This window comes from Dysidea avara, chromosome 6 (assembly GCF_963678975.1).
Source record: "Dysidea avara chromosome 6, odDysAvar1.4, whole genome shotgun sequence".
Lineage (NCBI taxonomy): Eukaryota > Metazoa > Porifera > Demospongiae > Dictyoceratida > Dysideidae > Dysidea > Dysidea avara.
Window position 1 is genome coordinate 8,072,833 of NC_089277.1, and position 16,606 is coordinate 8,089,438.

General features: G+C 39.3%; 2 protein-coding genes and 2 long non-coding RNA genes across 4 annotated transcripts in view; 1 reads left to right on the forward strand and 3 right to left on the reverse strand.

Annotated features, from left to right (window-relative positions):
- Positions 1-16,606, reverse strand: part of LOC136258272 (uncharacterized) — a 46,061-nt gene that overhangs the window by 24,233 nt on the left and 5,222 nt on the right. The gene's annotated exons all lie outside the window — the stretch shown is intronic.
- LOC136258898 (uncharacterized) lies at positions 1,132-2,437 on the reverse strand. The gene is made up of 3 exons (XR_010703093.1): positions 1,364-2,437; positions 1,274-1,308; positions 1,132-1,180 (listed from the first exon to the last, which is right to left on the reverse strand). It is a non-coding gene; the product is annotated as an uncharacterized lncRNA (long non-coding RNA).
- Positions 5,852-6,998, forward strand: LOC136258110 (uncharacterized). The gene is made up of 2 exons (XM_066051409.1): positions 5,852-6,262; positions 6,313-6,998. The coding sequence occupies exons 1-2, from the start codon at positions 5,927-5,929 to the stop codon at positions 6,898-6,900; spliced, it is 924 nt and encodes a 307-aa protein (XP_065907481.1). The 5' UTR covers positions 5,852-5,926; the 3' UTR covers positions 6,901-6,998.
- On the reverse strand, positions 6,247-11,246 carry LOC136258109 (uncharacterized). Its single transcript, XM_066051408.1, has 13 exons — positions 10,702-11,246; positions 10,609-10,651; positions 10,121-10,559; positions 9,915-10,070; positions 9,775-9,861; positions 9,455-9,722; positions 8,973-9,407; positions 8,782-8,925; positions 8,225-8,392; positions 7,995-8,176; positions 7,579-7,946; positions 7,324-7,525; positions 6,247-7,262 (listed from the first exon to the last, which is right to left on the reverse strand). Exons 1-13 carry the CDS (start codon positions 11,117-11,119, stop codon positions 6,942-6,944), a joined length of 3,231 nt encoding a protein of 1,076 aa, XP_065907480.1. The 5' UTR covers positions 11,120-11,246; the 3' UTR covers positions 6,247-6,941.

Below are 16,606 nucleotides of genomic sequence, written 5' to 3' on the forward strand. Positions count from 1 at the left end.
AATCAGCCACAGAAACGGTCCCATGATCTCAATATAGTCACACATCAGCTACACTGGTATCTGACTACATCAATTGCAGTCTGCAGCCACATATCGGCAGCACAATACAGTCACGTATCAGCTACGTCGGTGACACCTACGTAACTGCATCAACTTCAGTAAATGACAGTTAGGATAGCTGCTCAGTACAGCCACACATCAGCTGTATATCCATACCACTTGATTGCATCAATGGCAGTAAACGTACACGTGATGACTCAGTAAAATCACACATCAGCTATGTTGGTGTACCTAACTGCATCAATTGCAGTAAATGTAGCAGTTACATACGTCAGTAGCACATTACAGTCACAGATAATTTGTGCATTAGCATCTGACTGCATCAATTGCAGCAAATGTGACAGCTACATTGCAGTACAATCACAGTCACACATCAGCTACATGAGTAGCACCTGACTGCATCAACCACAATAAATTAAATCTAACAGGTATAAGCTGGTGGCTCAGTAGACGCACACATAGCTGCACCTGACTGCATCAACTGCAGTAAATGGGACAACTATATACATTGGGAGCACAGTAGTCACGCATCAGTTATGACAGTATAGCACCTCACTGCATCAGGTGTAGTAGCTATGTTGGTAATTCAGTAGTCACACATAAGCTATGGGATAACACTGGACTACATAAATGTGATGGTTGTGCTGGTAGCACTGCATTTACTAAATTGATAGCTATACCACCTGGCTGCATCAATGGCAGTAAAATATTAATGTGACAGCTATGTGAGTGGCTTAGTACAGTCACACTTCAGATATATGTCAGTAGCACCTGACTATCAAACAGAGTAAATGTAGCCACTTGTCAATCACATCAGCTCCATCAGTATGGCAGCAGCCACAATAAATGACAGCTACATCAGTGGCTCAGTACAGTGAGTGTATGTATCAATTACATTCTATACATGTATATATGACTGGTGTGGGGTAGCATTGTACAGTCACATGACAGTTATATTATTAGCACCTGATTGTAGTAGAGGTGACTGCTACAGCAGCAACATTGTATACAATCATATATTGTTAGCACCTGACTACATCAGTTGTAGAAAAGGGAACAGCAGCATCAGCTACAGCAGCATCAGCTACAGCCGCACATTAGCTATATTGTTAGCACCAGACTATATCATGTGTAGCAGAGATGACAGGAACATCAGCAGTATATAATATAGTCACACATCACAATTATATCATCAGCTGCACTGTACAGTCACACAACAACACACATCAGGTATATCAATACATCTCACTACATCAAGTTGTAGTAGATGGGACAGCAGGCTATGTTGGTAGTGTACACTCACATATGAGATGGTTGCTGCCGTGTAATTCATGTGCAGCAGAGATGACAGCAACTTCAACAGTTAAATATTGATAACATCTGACTACATTAATTACAACATGTAACAGCCAAGACTGTACAGTCAATTCAATACTCCTGACCATGTTAGCTTAACAGTTACGCCAGTAGCACAATCCAGTCACATGTCAGTTATATCATTACCACCTGCAACATTTGCAGGAGATATGACAACTAGCACAGGACAGTCATGAATTAGTCAGAGCTAGCTCCTGACCGTATAAGCCACAGTGGGTGAGACAACTAGGTCAGTACCCCAGTATAGTCGCACATAACAGAGCCATAGCAAATGATTGGGCTGGTTTGGTTTCTTGGTTGGACCAGTTAAGGTAAAGAGATTCAGTCATTGCAGTCCTCTAATAATGCAGTCGGTCTTAATAACTCTAACGCAGCAGTTGGCCATAGGTCAGTTAACCACATTACAACTTGAACTGATGATTGTCTTCCAAATCCAATTCCAAAGAGCTAAATTATTGCTAAAAATTCTCTCTTACTAAGGAGGCATGCTCCAGACCCCCTAATTGCAATATTTCAAATACTCATCATGTCTAGCTACAGGTATGTGCTCTAAGGCAGTCTGTCCTGCCTCCTCATTCACACAAATTATGGCCTAGTGCCTGTCCATTTCTTGTCTTGCTACTGCTCTGCAACAGTTATATCACTAGCACCCAACTGCATCATGTGCAGTATATATGTGACAGCTATACAATGGTAACAGTAGCACATGTACAGTTCATTACAGTTGCACAGAAACTATGCATCGATTGCAGTAGAATAGATGTACCAGCTACATATAGAACATGGTTGATTACAGTCATGTGTCAGTTATGGCACTTGACTGATTGACGTGACAGCTGCATTGGCAACTGCCCCTTAGGCAGTCAATGGTTACATTGGTAGTGAATATCAGATACAGTCAGCTGTGGTACTGCATCAACCTTCCGACTATATTTGGCATATATATAATCACAGCACAGGGACATAACAGTGTTACGATTATAATAAATGCACATGATTGCATCATCATTCATTACATTGTAACCACCAGCAGTCATGGTTACACACAACCATAGTTTAACAAACTGTACCAGTACGGATAATGGCCAACTAATGCTGACCACAGCACATATGAAATATACACCTATAGCAGTATTATATCAAGTCAGGACTGTGACTATAAATCTTGAATCAAACAAAGGCTACCAGACATATCACTGTATGTGTCACATAGTAAAGTATTAACAAAATTGGGGAGGCCTCACAACCGACTGCGTGTTACACAAGGCATGACACTGTCACAAAAGTAGTACTCAACGTTTTAAATATTAAAAAAAATTATTACGCTTCTTAAACAGGCCTATGCTGGCAAGTGTTAACAACCATTAGCTAATTGCAGCTACTAACCGTGTTACGGGCATCCACCAACAAGGGTTCGAACGCACCGACATGAAGGAATTGGCCAGGTCATCCTGATCAGCAGACAGACTCACTAAAACTCAACAGTGCTTATCAAAGGTGCCAAGATCTCACTTGGGAGACAGGCAAACCAAGCTTCAATCAAGATGCAGGATCACTCTTGCAAGGTTTAAATTATTCCAACTAACTACTTGAGACCTCCTGATACCCCATTATGGGCTTTCTTTGGGCTATGGAACTCTCACCCAGATAGGCTCGAGTTAGCTGGAGGGGCTAAAAATCCTACATCAAGCCATACAGATTACAATAAAGGCTCAAAAACGTAATAGCAGCTGCTGCTTGTTACTGACCTGTGCTGAGAGGGAATCATGTTACACCGGATCATGTGATGCACCAACCTGACTACCTGCCAAATGATAAAAATTAGTACCAGCAGCAACCACAAAACGTGATTCAATAAGTCTGTGCTAAATGGAGGTTAATAGCTTAACCATGGTTAGCACATAAAGAATCATGCACGTCTCCAGCCATTATGCACATGTCAGAAGGTGCCATTTGTTGGCTCGCGTGATCAAACTTCAGATCCTTTTGTCAATTACACGGGCTATGGAACTCTCACCCAGGTAGGCTTGAGTTAGCTGCAGGGGCTAAAAATCCTACATTGAGCCATACAATTGCACAAAAGCTCAAAAACATAACAGCAGCTATGCACCTGTCACTGACCTGTGCTGAGAGGGGATCACGTGACAACGGATCACGCGACACACCGACCTGGCCACCTGCCAAATGATTTAAAATTAGTACCACCAGCAACCACACAATGTGATTCAATAAGTCTGTGCTAATCTTAAAGTACACAATACATGAACACTAGTGTGTTAGTTCAATGATAAAAGCGCTGATAAATGAAGATCATTTATTTCTACACAAAGCTCCATTCAAATACTCTAATAGAGCAATCACTATTTGAGGTGGTCCCACTACACACAACACAGCAGATGGTGTACCACATACAATACTGTGTATTGTGGGAAACTGGTGGGGACAACATTATATCACAAGAATTTGGTAGGATAATATTTGGTGAATTATACAACATTATCTGGGAGAGCTTCCGGGCTTCAATGGGTTTCTGAGCTTGTCTATATAGCCACAAATATTATGTAACGATGCTCACTCAAAACTGTCATGCATGATAACTTAAGGTGGATGGACTAACAAATAATATGGCTGTAACAGCAAGTTGGTCTGAATGACAATCGAATGACAATCCATTGTACTATATACGTGACCATCTTAGCAAAAACCTGTCTAGTTTGGAAGTTTTTTTTAAATTTCTCAGCATTATCTGCATTGTCCAAGGAATGGTTCACCAAAGTTTCAGCCTTCTGTGGTGAGTAGTTTTGGAATTACAGCGCTAGACAGTAGGAAGTACAAGGAAATTGATTTGTACAGTGACTACACTAAAAATAAACTACAGGCACTTGCATTCGCAGCCATAACTTCCGTTTGGACTAGTCTACAAAGTTGGAATTTGGCTTAAAATGTTCACCATGGATTGGCAGATCAATCACGGTATAGTTTTAGCCGTGCAGTCACTTGCACATAGATTTATGAAGGCAGTTTTGTTGAAGAATTTTGTTTACGTCTACTGCATTGTAAACAGATGCACGTGACACGCAAACCTTTGGGGCTACAGAAATGAAACAAAGATTTACAAACTCCCCATGAATAAGCGAATAAGATGGTGTATAGTTTTAATCAATTTGAGCCTTCCTTCTTCGAGTACTAGCCCGATAAAAACTTGCGTATATTTTCTTGTAGCATACGTAATTTTACGAATTATTTTTAAATTTCAATTTTCTCAATATGCATGCTTGTGTGAACTAGATGGGTTTTCGCTGAGACAGTCACATATTAAATATACAACAATTTCTAAACACAGCTTCTTCAAGCACATTGTGTATAACTGACTGCAGTACAGGTATCTTTTGAAAGCAAGCACTGAAATTGTGAAAAATGCTTGCATTCACTAACAAATATGTTTGAACCATTTACAACACTAGGATTTACACTCTTACACAAAAACAAGACACATATAGAGTGAATTACACATCACTTGAAATAAATATTTGTTTACACATGTTACTTACCATCTACTGTGTTCCATATGATGTTGTGTATATTATAGGGCTGAGCAATAGTATCGATAGTGCGATATATCGCGATAGTAAATCACTATCGTTATCACGATAGTAGGGATATCACTATCGTGATAGTTATGATAAGCTCAGATCTGCATTAAAATGGTATTAACAACCCTTCTATACTGTTTTACAGTTGGTATTACCAGCTTTCTTACAAAGGAGTGGCCTGTAAAAGCTTTACCAAAAGTCCGTATTCATCAGCCACTCACGCAGTTAATTAACAAATGTCCTGTGCATGCAAAATAACTTTCTATATGACTGCAAATCATAGCTATACAACTGAGACTTTGGTGTTTCATAAACTATCGTGATAGTATTCACTATCGTGATATTTAATGAGTAACTATCGTGATAGTAAAATTTTTACTATCGCTCAGCACTAGTATATTATCAAGTTACTATACTCCTCAGGATACTAATACATTGTATACATGTCTAGATTAATAGTAAACAACATATACAATAATAATACTTTTAAAATTATACACTATCTGCTCTACAAGAACAATTATTATATAAACATGTTACTAGGCAACAGAGAGTATGTGGGAAGCACTATATCCCATAACAAAAAGAAAGAAGTCCCTTCTTGATAATTTGTGGTACTATTCACAGTCACATGACAACACAATGGTATACACTAACTGATGTTGGTACATTCTGGACAACATGAATATGATACAGGCTTCACTAATAATACCAAATATGAGATGACAGCTGGTGTGTGGGTAGTGTAGGATGTGTTGTGTTACTGAGAACTACTCCACATGTCCTATCCACACCAGAACTTGTTGGATGCCCTCACGACTATCTCAGAGGAGGAAGGCAACGGTTTAAGCGCCCTTAAAAATAATCCATTATAATTACATATTTTGCATTCCATCATGGCGGAAACTGATGCTGACGTCCACTCAGAAGGCGATGAACAACGATGCTATGGTGAAGAGTCTGCTGGTAACCTTTGTGAAACTGAAGAAGTGCACTATGAAATTTTAACGATGTTGGCCAGAGGCAATGTCATTAATTATATCGTCCCAAGCTTCCCGATTTTTAACACAGATATCGTCGAAGTGAAGTTGCAATGGGAGGAAATATGTGAGGATGGTAGCAGCAAGCTCCACGTTTTTGATGGGTTCACTAGATATTGTGAGAATTTGGACCACCCTCTTCCAGCCGCAATGTGCATAGAGCAGCGCTACGTCTGTGCATTTATGATTGAAGTGAGTGCAAAAATAAAGTTACACAAAATTTAATTGTTGTATACACACAGGCAACTGAGTTCAGTAGATCTGTTGATATCACCCCATATAAGTTTTATAATGGCCACGAAGTCTTTGTGTTGTGGAAGTGGACTTGGTTGGATGACACTGTCACGTCAGATTCAGATCCATCACTTTCGCCATGCTTGAGCCCCACTGCTGATATTTCATCAAATACAGAGGAAGATGATAGTGTTCCAGAGATAACTCACAGTGTTGTTTTTAAGTGCATTGGTGTGCACAAAGATATGGAATATCAAGACACACTAGCTCTAGCCAGCAGAAATAAAAATGACGGAAAAACAGTCTCAGTGAAGTTAAAACCAGAGCCAGATAACCCACATGACACCAATGCCGTAGCATTTATGTGCCAAGCAGATGAAGGTGCAGAATGGAAAAGGATCGGCTATGTGGTTCGAGAAGCAGCATCTGAAGTGCTAGGTGTAATAAATGCCAAAAAAATTATCAACGTGAGATTCAGATGGATTAAGTTTTTACCATACTTCAAGAACAGAGGTTGGTATGCTGGAATAATAATCACAAGGAATGGTGAATGGTCCCGGCAAGTTCTTCGAAGTCGTGCAACTGATTATGATTGACTATAATTTATTATTATTGTTTTAATTGATTTTGATCACATTTATTTGTTGCAAGCATAAGAATGTTCATATAAAACTGCATTAGATGTCCCAGGTGGTGGTGGAAGACTTAATGGTGCACTATGAAACTTCGTGCGAATGGAAGTATTGCCACCCAGTGACATTGTGACTCTACTGGAATTATCTCCAAGCATCTCGAACCGAGGAAGACGTTTTGTTTTCTTGTTAGCAAGTTTATGACTAAAATCTGGCATCAGTCCCTCATAGTATCTGCATTTCGAAGAAGTATGGTAATAGAATGGCAAGTTGGGATTCATTCTTTTGACAAACTCCTCTGTCACTTTTCTCCAACCATAATAAACCTACATTACCAAAAAGATGAGCTATCATATATCTAGATAGAACATTTTCATTTAAGCATACCTCTTTGAGAGTGAAATCCTTTCCCACAGTGTCACGTAGCATGCTAAAAAAGCATTCTACATCATCGGTAGAGCTAGCTCGAGGGTTTTCAGCAGGAATTCTATTTCTGGTATTAAACTGTCTTCTCCACTCCCTTGATTCTATGTTAGCTGCTAGAGCTATCAACGTCTCCCTGGTGAAGCCTCTTATGGTGGTGATGTTTCTGGGTATAATATTTATTTGGATACATAAAACAAATACAGGACTTAAACAAACCGGTTTACTTCCAAACGGCTGAAATCACACTGACCATCTTTATGCCATGGCATGAGATCATCCAATATATATTCCAAAAACTCTTGGTTGAATGTACTGCGTTGGTCATCAGTCAGTCCTCGTTCATCGCAAGCACGTCTCCAGTTACGAACAACTCTGAGATACATAGCCTCATTACTGTACCCTTTCTTTTCCATCCACTCTATTAGAGGAAGACCAAATAACCTCTCTACATCTTCCACACTCTGTTTTCGAACACCAGAGAGTGCACAATAAGTGAGCCCAGCTGTTGTGTCATAAAGTGCTTCTTCAAAGCGCTCCAATTGAAGGTTACATGGTCCACCCTGCCTGAGACTGGTGCCGATTCGCTAAAAGAGATATCATGATTATACATCCATATTTTCAAATGCATGTACTTTAAAGATGTGTCCTTCATCCTCTCGCTCACAGAATTCCTCCCCTGTGATAGGATGAACCTCTGGCACGTACAGGTGATCCTTAAAAAGGACCCCTTTAGAATGAAGGAGATTGACAGAGTGTGTATATTCCAATTGTGCCAATATGGAACGCAGCTTTTCAGCTTTAGTTTCATCTTTTCCTACACAACTAAGTATCATATAGTGGCTATTTATCTATAGTAACGTACCTTCTATCCAATTGTGTATCTTGTAACCTGGTGGCACTGTACGCAGTCTTAATCTTTCAATTACATCATCCTCTTCAGCCCCATTTGAATACCACTTCTGAATTTCAGCTATGAGCACTGGAGATACTGCTTCATAAGGTAGCATTGCAGTAAGAGTCCCATTCTTCCCTTAATAAGAAACAAAAGGACATTGTGGGTATGTGGATAAGCAATAAAAACTTTTTGAATATTGCTGTAATACGAGTGACATACACACTTTCAAAGTATTTAATTTAGTGGATTAACAAATTTTACAATTTTGTTTTTGAAGATCGCTCATTTTTCACTCGGGTTACCTGTTGTAAACCAGAGGCAACCATGATAGTGAATAAATTTTCAAGGCTGAAAAAGCAGTCCAGCAAACCATGAAAACAGTATAGTATTTAAAGTTCTATTTGCAATCTCCAGTTACATAAATTTTTTTGTCTTTTGGTACAGGCTAGACAAAAATTATTTTAAACCTCCTTTCCTTCCCTGTGTGCACAATAAACACTTGCATACATACACTGCATACATACACTGGGGTGTAATCATTGCAAGCATTCTCTTCAGACCCATCCGACTGAACTTAGACCTTGCTTCAGCACGGATTTGAAAGATAGAAAGGGGTCTTGAATATCCCTTTGCACGTAAGGAGTTCCATTCACCGTCTGTTGTGAATCCTATGTAGTAATAAATAACAAACTTATTATAATTTCACAATGTCTACCTGCAACGTGCATCTTTCGCTTGACCATTTCACAAATTATTCTGTTTGCAAGCTCACGCACCATTCCATCACCTATTCCCTTGTATGGCAGACACTGAATGGGCAGTGCATATGGTTTTTTCCGCCTATCTTCAGTGCTGATCATAAAAACCAGTATGTGAGTAGCAGCAGTGCGTCGATGTCGCGTAACACCTTTAATGAAGTTAACCAGCTTCTGTTTGGACACAGCTAACTGTCTCGGGATGTTCTCCTCTGGAAGTGCATCTTGCTTGCAAATCTCAGTGATCAAGACATTGATGGTGCGAAAAAGATTTCTTCCAATCTCATTGAGTTCATTTAGCTCCTTGACCTTCCAAGCTAAAGACATCATCTCCTTTTCATTCTGCTTACATAACTGGAGTTTCTCTGTGTACTCGTTATTAGATTTTACTAGTTCTGCAAGTACCTAATGATAAGTATTTCATTATGCAGCACACACATACCTGTCTGAATAAATTCTAAATCTTCACTTACACTGCTCAACACTGCTCTCAAGCCGTCTGCTGCACTAGCAGATAGTTCGTTCACCTTCTGTAAACGCAACTTGTATGATTGATACTGCTTTTGTAGAGCCCCATCACCCAAGTCTACATCCCCACTCCATTGTAACTTAGTTGTTTCCTTCAGTCCTTTATTAATGTCGCAACCATCAGCTTTCAACCACCACCATGCTCCTGGATTGGACTTGGCTGCTTCATCGAGCACATTTAGCTATGCATACACGATACAATAATAACAAAATAAGATACTGGGCTATCTGTACCTGTATCTGAGCATCCAGAGTGATTTCACTAGATGCAAAATCATACCGCAGGGACCTTTCTGCTACTGCAGGAACATTAACTAAGGCCTACAATAAATGTGCATACATACAACCAAATAAGGAAATCTATGTATGTGTACCTCCATGGTTTTCTGAGTGCGAGAGGCACTGGTACTAGCTTCTTGTGTTGACATGACTGTGCACCACATAGGCCCACGGTGAAGCTTAATCCATTTCTGTCCAAAATGAGCATACATAGTTTGTAGCCACTGACGATAGTCTGTTGGACATGATACCTATATAATGGCTTATGAATTTACAGTATGTAAACATACATGTGATTTACCTGCTGCAAATTGTCAGCTGCAAAAAACTGTGCAATGTATTCAACAAGTCCTAAAGGCATTCGTTTGATGGGAAGACGTGAGTCACTCTGATCAGGCCGCATTGTGCCAATACCTTTGGCAAGATTGTACAGTACATTTGTGCGACCACCATCTGATAACCTCAACATTGCACTGGCAGCATTGTTCAAAAAGTCATTAGGAACTATAAGAGATAACTGGTCACTCAAATAAGCTGAAAACAACTTGGAAAGTGCCAACAACCGAGATTCTGCTGGTAATTGATTTAGGACATACTCCACTAAGCAAGATTCCACTGGGCTGGTTTGTGTTGCAGTTGTATTTAGACCATGACAAACTGTTGAGAGGCTTGGAGCATTTGCTGTTACATTTACAGCCTGTCCATTGTACCATGCTTCTGCATCCTTTGGTGTCTTAAATCTATACACGTATATAGAGGAAGTTATATTGAACAACATTAAAGGCGTACCTCTTAGCTAGATGACCTGTAACTCTCCACCGACAAGCCTCAGCTAAAAGTAAACCATGTATTTATATTATATACCTTTGATTAATGCCATACCACTTCTACGGACTACTGTTGACTCCACTCGTTGTTCCACAAATTCACTAGCACTTGTCCAAAAGGCACTCTGCTTATGTGATGGGCACTTATCCCCAGGTGTGTGGAAGAGAACGAACTCAGCCAAAGCTTTGACTTCTTCTTCACTCCATTTCTCCTTTGAATGGCTAGTAGTGATGTTTTCGTTAAGGTTAATCAATCTTCTTGGAGCCAGATTAAACATTGGTTGTGGATCCTCTTGCACTCCCTCCTCGTGATTAACCTCGTGGTTTACCAGCTCTCTTAAAGCTACTCTCTTCTCTTGTCTGTGGGGAGTATATAACGTTGGAGAACCCCTTGGACGTTTGCTAGTTGCAGTCTCGTGGCATAAATCGCTCTCGCGATCCCTCTCTGTTCTCGCGCAATCCTGTTCCGCCATTCAGCGTTGCTCACGTGAACCTATATCTTTTAAACAATTGATAAAACTAGCATAACGCATGGGGTGGATGGGGGTGATTTCATCAATCGTTTCAATATGTTATAATCTTATCGCCTGTAGTATTTTCGGATTTCGTTTACCCTTATTTCAGAAAACAGTGTATTCGTATGGGGCACGTGATAGCGCTGCCGACCTCCTCTGCGACTATCTGATGACCTTAACAGTGAATAACAAATCATCAAATCATGATGTGTTGGTGTTGTCTTGGTAGATCCATTATCAGACCTCAAGGAGTACCACTACCCACCCACCCATGTCTACACTATACACTCATCACACAGTCAGGGGGTGAGCCATTCTTCATCGATGGAGCACACATACATACAACTACACTCTACACTGTACAACAAAATGTCAGGACTACTTGCAAATGTAACATGGGCCTGTAATAATAGGGTATGATAGGCACACATTCAAACCTTCAAGAGACATAACTGCCATCATGTTACTGTATAGTCATGAAACTGTGAGTGAAGAGGAGAGAGACTCAGAAAAAGAAGGTGCATGACAGACTTTGAAGAGAATGGGAAACCAATTAGTGAAGAAAGACAAGCAAGGTTTGTAAGAGTGCTTCGATTTTTCCCATTACAATTATGACAGATTACCAGTAGTCAAAAACTACCACATCTATATATATGCTCCAATGCACAGTGGATCATCATGCCTCAATTTACACAGTTTACGCCAACCATAGTATGTTTCATTTAATAGTTTAAATGCTTCAAGTAACCTTTTAAAATCATTTTAACATTGATTTGATCAGAACCATCCATTTCGGTTAACTGTCATTGTATGTTCAGTTAAATAGCTATTTACTTCGAGATCAGGCTATGCTTTTAGTATCTGTCTAGTTACTACTTCATTGTACTGTCAGCTGTTGTTGTAACAATACTGCAAAACTAAATTGGTGCTTCACAATCTTAAAACTTGCTACAAAATCAACATGCTGTGATAGATTGGATCGGTTACGTTTATCAGCTTGAAAATATTGTTCAGTATCGGTTATCAGAATATCGGCAAAATCTCATATCAGTGCACACTACTTCAGGTACATATGATTCACCCTCAGATTTGCCCTTTTTGGAGGGTTGGTGGAGTGGCGTCACATAACATGCAAGGACTAAAATAACTGGCAAGTTGTCTGAGATAGAATTACGGAGCCAGAGGCTATCGTAAGAGGTTGGTTATTCACTGTATCAGGAGTGCATCAAATTCTATGGACAAGGGAGCATGTAACTCTGTAAACAGCGAAATTCAAACATGGCTGCCACATACTATAATTAGTAACTTTTGAAATTTCTAATTAGGATAAAATGTGGATGTGCATGCTCGAATGTCACATTTCTGCTGCGACAAAGCAAAGCTATGGAAACGAAGTTTCAATGGCACAACGGAGGAATAGCAGCAAAGTCTTTCTACAGTCGTTAATCATGCGAAATAACTCCGCTTGACTATTCCAAATTTAACCTTTGACTCGATTATCTAACTATTAAAGCAGCTTTGCTACTTTCACACAAGACAATGGAGTAGCCTATTGTGCATAAGAATGATGTAACCAATTATATACATAGAAACACTGGATGCCAGGTTTGAATTTCGCCTGTAGTACTGGTAGCGTACTGCTCCCTTGTCCATAGGATTTGATACACTCCTGACTGTATATAGTGACTACTGTAACTGATCGTCAGGTGAAAATCGACACAGACTGTTCTTGACATTTGTGTAAACCATTACATCAGTTAGCACTGTGTAAAGGATTAACCCATTTTATTGTAAGACTTGCAAGTGTAAGGGGTGTACTAGTGTATTGTTTAATAACATTTCATTCCAGGAGATTTGCATGTACACGCATAGTAGAGCTGAAACAGATAGTAATTTTTACTATCCAGATATCCTGATCTAAATCATTCAGGATATCCTATGGATAGCGAAATCATTATCCAAATACGGAAGATATTTAAAATTACCCATATTTGGATTATGTAAACTTCATCCAAACATGCTTATCTTCCAATATTGGAATGTACTGTATTTGTTGCCATTCAAAATTGGATGTTTCTTATCTGTCAACATAATCAGTACGGTAGTACTGTATATGAAGAACTGGGCTTTTCCATCCAAAAATACCGGCGTCAGTTTCCCTTCATGACAACTTGGCAGTATTGGTTAGGCACAGCCAAGCACAAAAATGTCTTCAGACCAACCACAAACTCTTCCAAAAAGTTTTTAATATAATTTTAAAAACATTCTATTTAACAGAATTTTATTCTGAATAAGTAACTGATGCCTTCAGCCAAGCATAACTCGACAATGAATATAGCAATGGGCTTGATTTCTTTATTGTTTGATAGTCACTTCACCCTGCATTTTTGCCAACTGCATACGTATGTAGAATACACACATCATGGATTTGCTTTGACCTCCAATTCTTTTCGCTGACAAAGCAAAGTGTTGATTTGCAATAGCGTGATGTGGCTTCCCTGTGGCTGTGTTGGTATCTTGCCTATATTTTCCGTAGCAACTAGATTGATGCAAAGATGGTTCTCGTACTGTTCTCCATTTGTAATGTTGAGTAACAGACTGAAATAGGTGAAAGTGAAGTATAATGGCCACTGTTCAATCTTAAGTAGTTGGGACTTGCAAATTGTCTATATTTTTCATGGTGGCTGGATTGATTGCAAAGATGCTTTTCCTACCGTTCTTTGTTTATAGCATGTATAACAGGAGAACATAGCTGATAGCAAAGCGTAATGGCTACTTAGCTTTCGATTCAGTAATTGATGCGTTTAGAAAAACTTTAACTCTGATGCCATCCTTTCTTTTGATGTGGTATGCGTGGGTTCACCAATCATAATCATGTTACAAAAAAGCAAGTATAAGGAGAAATTAGGAATTTTAAGTTCGATTAGGGATCATAGAAATAAAAGTAGGGAAATTAGGGATTTCACCTACACTTTCAGATATACTATTAGACATTGTGAATTCCTACTTCAACCCAAATACTTCATGGAATGTATTTGTTGCCAACCAAAATGGATGCTAAAGACCATGTTGTTTCAAAGTGTACAGCATTCAAACACACAACACTTCAAGTTAGCATCTCTAAAACTGGCTGCAAGACCACCGAGTCCTGCTAGACCTTTAGCACATATACTGTAAAGCCATCATATACAAAATAATGTTCATTTGATTCCACTTGAGGCACTTTGAAGGAATAAAGTCACTCTCTAATGCATGATACTACAAAGACATACATGTGAATATTAGGGACATCAAAGGTGTGGGGGTGATCCGTGATATAATATAACCCAAAAACCTGCCGCGATTTTTCCTCACAACAACATGACAGTATTGGTTGGGTAAAACCAAAACCAAGCCCAAAAGTGTCTTCAGATCGACCCGAAACGTTTCCGTCAAGTTGCTACAGAATGTTTTTAAAAATTTAGTCAATGAAATTTTCTACTGCCTGCCTGCCTGCCTGACGCCTTCAGTCAAGCGTAGCGGAAAACTGGCTACAGCTACAGCCTTAATTCTTTCGCAGAAACGTTTCTAGATTGCTTAAGAAAAAACCTTTGGTATATTGATAAACATACAATGCTTGCGCTATTGTTTTACCTTTTATCCTTCTTTACCATGGCCATCGGTCAAGGTTCTACCGCTGAGTGCTAATAGACTACAGTACGGCTTCCATACCAGTGTATATTGCATCAAACTATTCGAATACACGTGGTCGCCGGTTGTACCAAAAACACACACGCATGTCAGACTCGCTGTTGATATCGATCAGAGAGAGCAACTCACGGCGAACTATATAGCAATGTGTAAGTCAATAAATATAGTTTATTTAGTAACAATGTTAAACCGAGTCGGGTCATCCAGGTCCTGCTTTACAGATTATTCGGGTCTGACCCCACATGTTAAATTAAATGTGGACGTATTACCACACGTCATAGCGTAGCTCTGCTTCTTTCGTGAGCCACGCCCACTTACGTAAATTACAGTCTGTAGACATATGGTAGCCACGCCCATGTAGATATGTACGAATCCACATCCATTATTGTCTGCAGGCTTATGTAGAGCCACGCCCACTGATCAGTTGTTATGTATGAGTCATAATCTAGTATAATAGTGCTGTGAGTATCTCAGCAGATATTTAGTGGTCATGAGCTTGCAAAAAAAACTTCACAAACAAGTATAAGAAAAAAATTCCAATTTTTTTTCTTATTTAATGCACAGTAGGGATATTCACTTCTTATTGTTTTACAGTATTTGGACATTACGTACTACTCCGATCCAGCTCGTTTCAGTACTTTTTATTGCAGTATTATAAACTGTCCCTAATCTAATTTAAAATTCCAAATTTTTTTTCTTATACTTGTATTAAATAGTTAGACATTGAAAATACAGGGTTCTACGGAATTTAGAAACCTGAAAGGCCCTGTGTTGTGGTGCACGAGTGAAGCGATGGTACTACTACAGGACCTGAGGGTTTCTAAATTCCATGGAACCCTGTGTTTCAATGTCTAACTAATTTAGACCACAGCTTGTTGTTGTATCTTCACTGTTGCTTGTGACACTAACATTCATTTGTATAAACAACCCCAATAACCTCCCTGTACTGTGACAGAACTTGCTATCCAGATAAATGCCCATGTGTTGCCAATGTTACAGGCATGTAATTGCCATGTTTTGTATCGCCCCAGAGACAGGGATCTATTGAGACATGAACAAGGGATCTACAGGATTTAGATATCTATACGTAAGTAGCCAATTAAATTCTAAGTATTTCACCTTGCTGTGGTCCAAAACATTACGGACAGTAATTATGATATCATGGTGATAGTTCTCGCATATAGCACATTTTACCCAATTATGGCAAATAGAATTTCTGCAAAAGCAACTGGTTTACAGCAGTCATTAATCCTTCTAGAAGTTCTATTACTCTAGAACAGTTAAATGAAAAATAATAGTTATACGGGCACAGTCTATGAAATTTATAAACCCGAAGGCCTGGGCTGTAGCGCACGAGCGAAGCGAGGGCACTGAGGGTTTATAAATTTCATAGACTCCACATTGTGCCTGTATAACTGCTTTAGACTCTATTTCACATTACACTTAGATTACTTACCTCATCCACAGCTGTTTCTGCTGTAGGCTCGGAAAGAGCGGCTGGTTTTCTTGCGATAATACTAACGCCATGGCAACTATTCGTCCTCATGTGACAAAATAATAGCGCTTGTTAAATCACTGCACGCGAACAATGCATAGCGATTGGATAAACCTAGATTTTGAGCATATGTTATATTGTGCCTGAAGAAGTGGAGTATATTAGTATATTAGAAAAGAAGGTGGAGTATACGAGATTTATTACCCACCCAAAACAACCTAAATAGAGTCTAAGATGAAATATTGCATTCCAATATTAGA

Bases quoted from the DNA above. Each gene is read 5' to 3' on its own strand.
- LOC136258109 (XM_066051408.1), bottom strand. From the start codon at position 11,119: ATGGCGGAACAGGATTGCGCGAGAACAGAGAGGGATCGCGAGAGCGAT. The intron at 8,177-8,224 runs GTACGTTACTAT...TTAGTTGTGTAG, and splicing joins GATACACAATTGGATAGAAG to GAAAAGATGAAACTAAAGCT. The intron at 7,263-7,323 runs GTATGCTTAAAT...TTGGTAATGTAG, and splicing joins AGGATTTCACTCTCAAAGAG to GTTTATTATGGTTGGAGAAA.
- LOC136258110 (XM_066051409.1), top strand. From the start codon at position 5,927: ATGGCGGAAACTGATGCTGACGTCCACTCAGAAGGCGATGAACAACGA. The intron at 6,263-6,312 runs GTGAGTGCAAAA...GTATACACACAG, and splicing joins TCTGTGCATTTATGATTGAA to GCAACTGAGTTCAGTAGATC.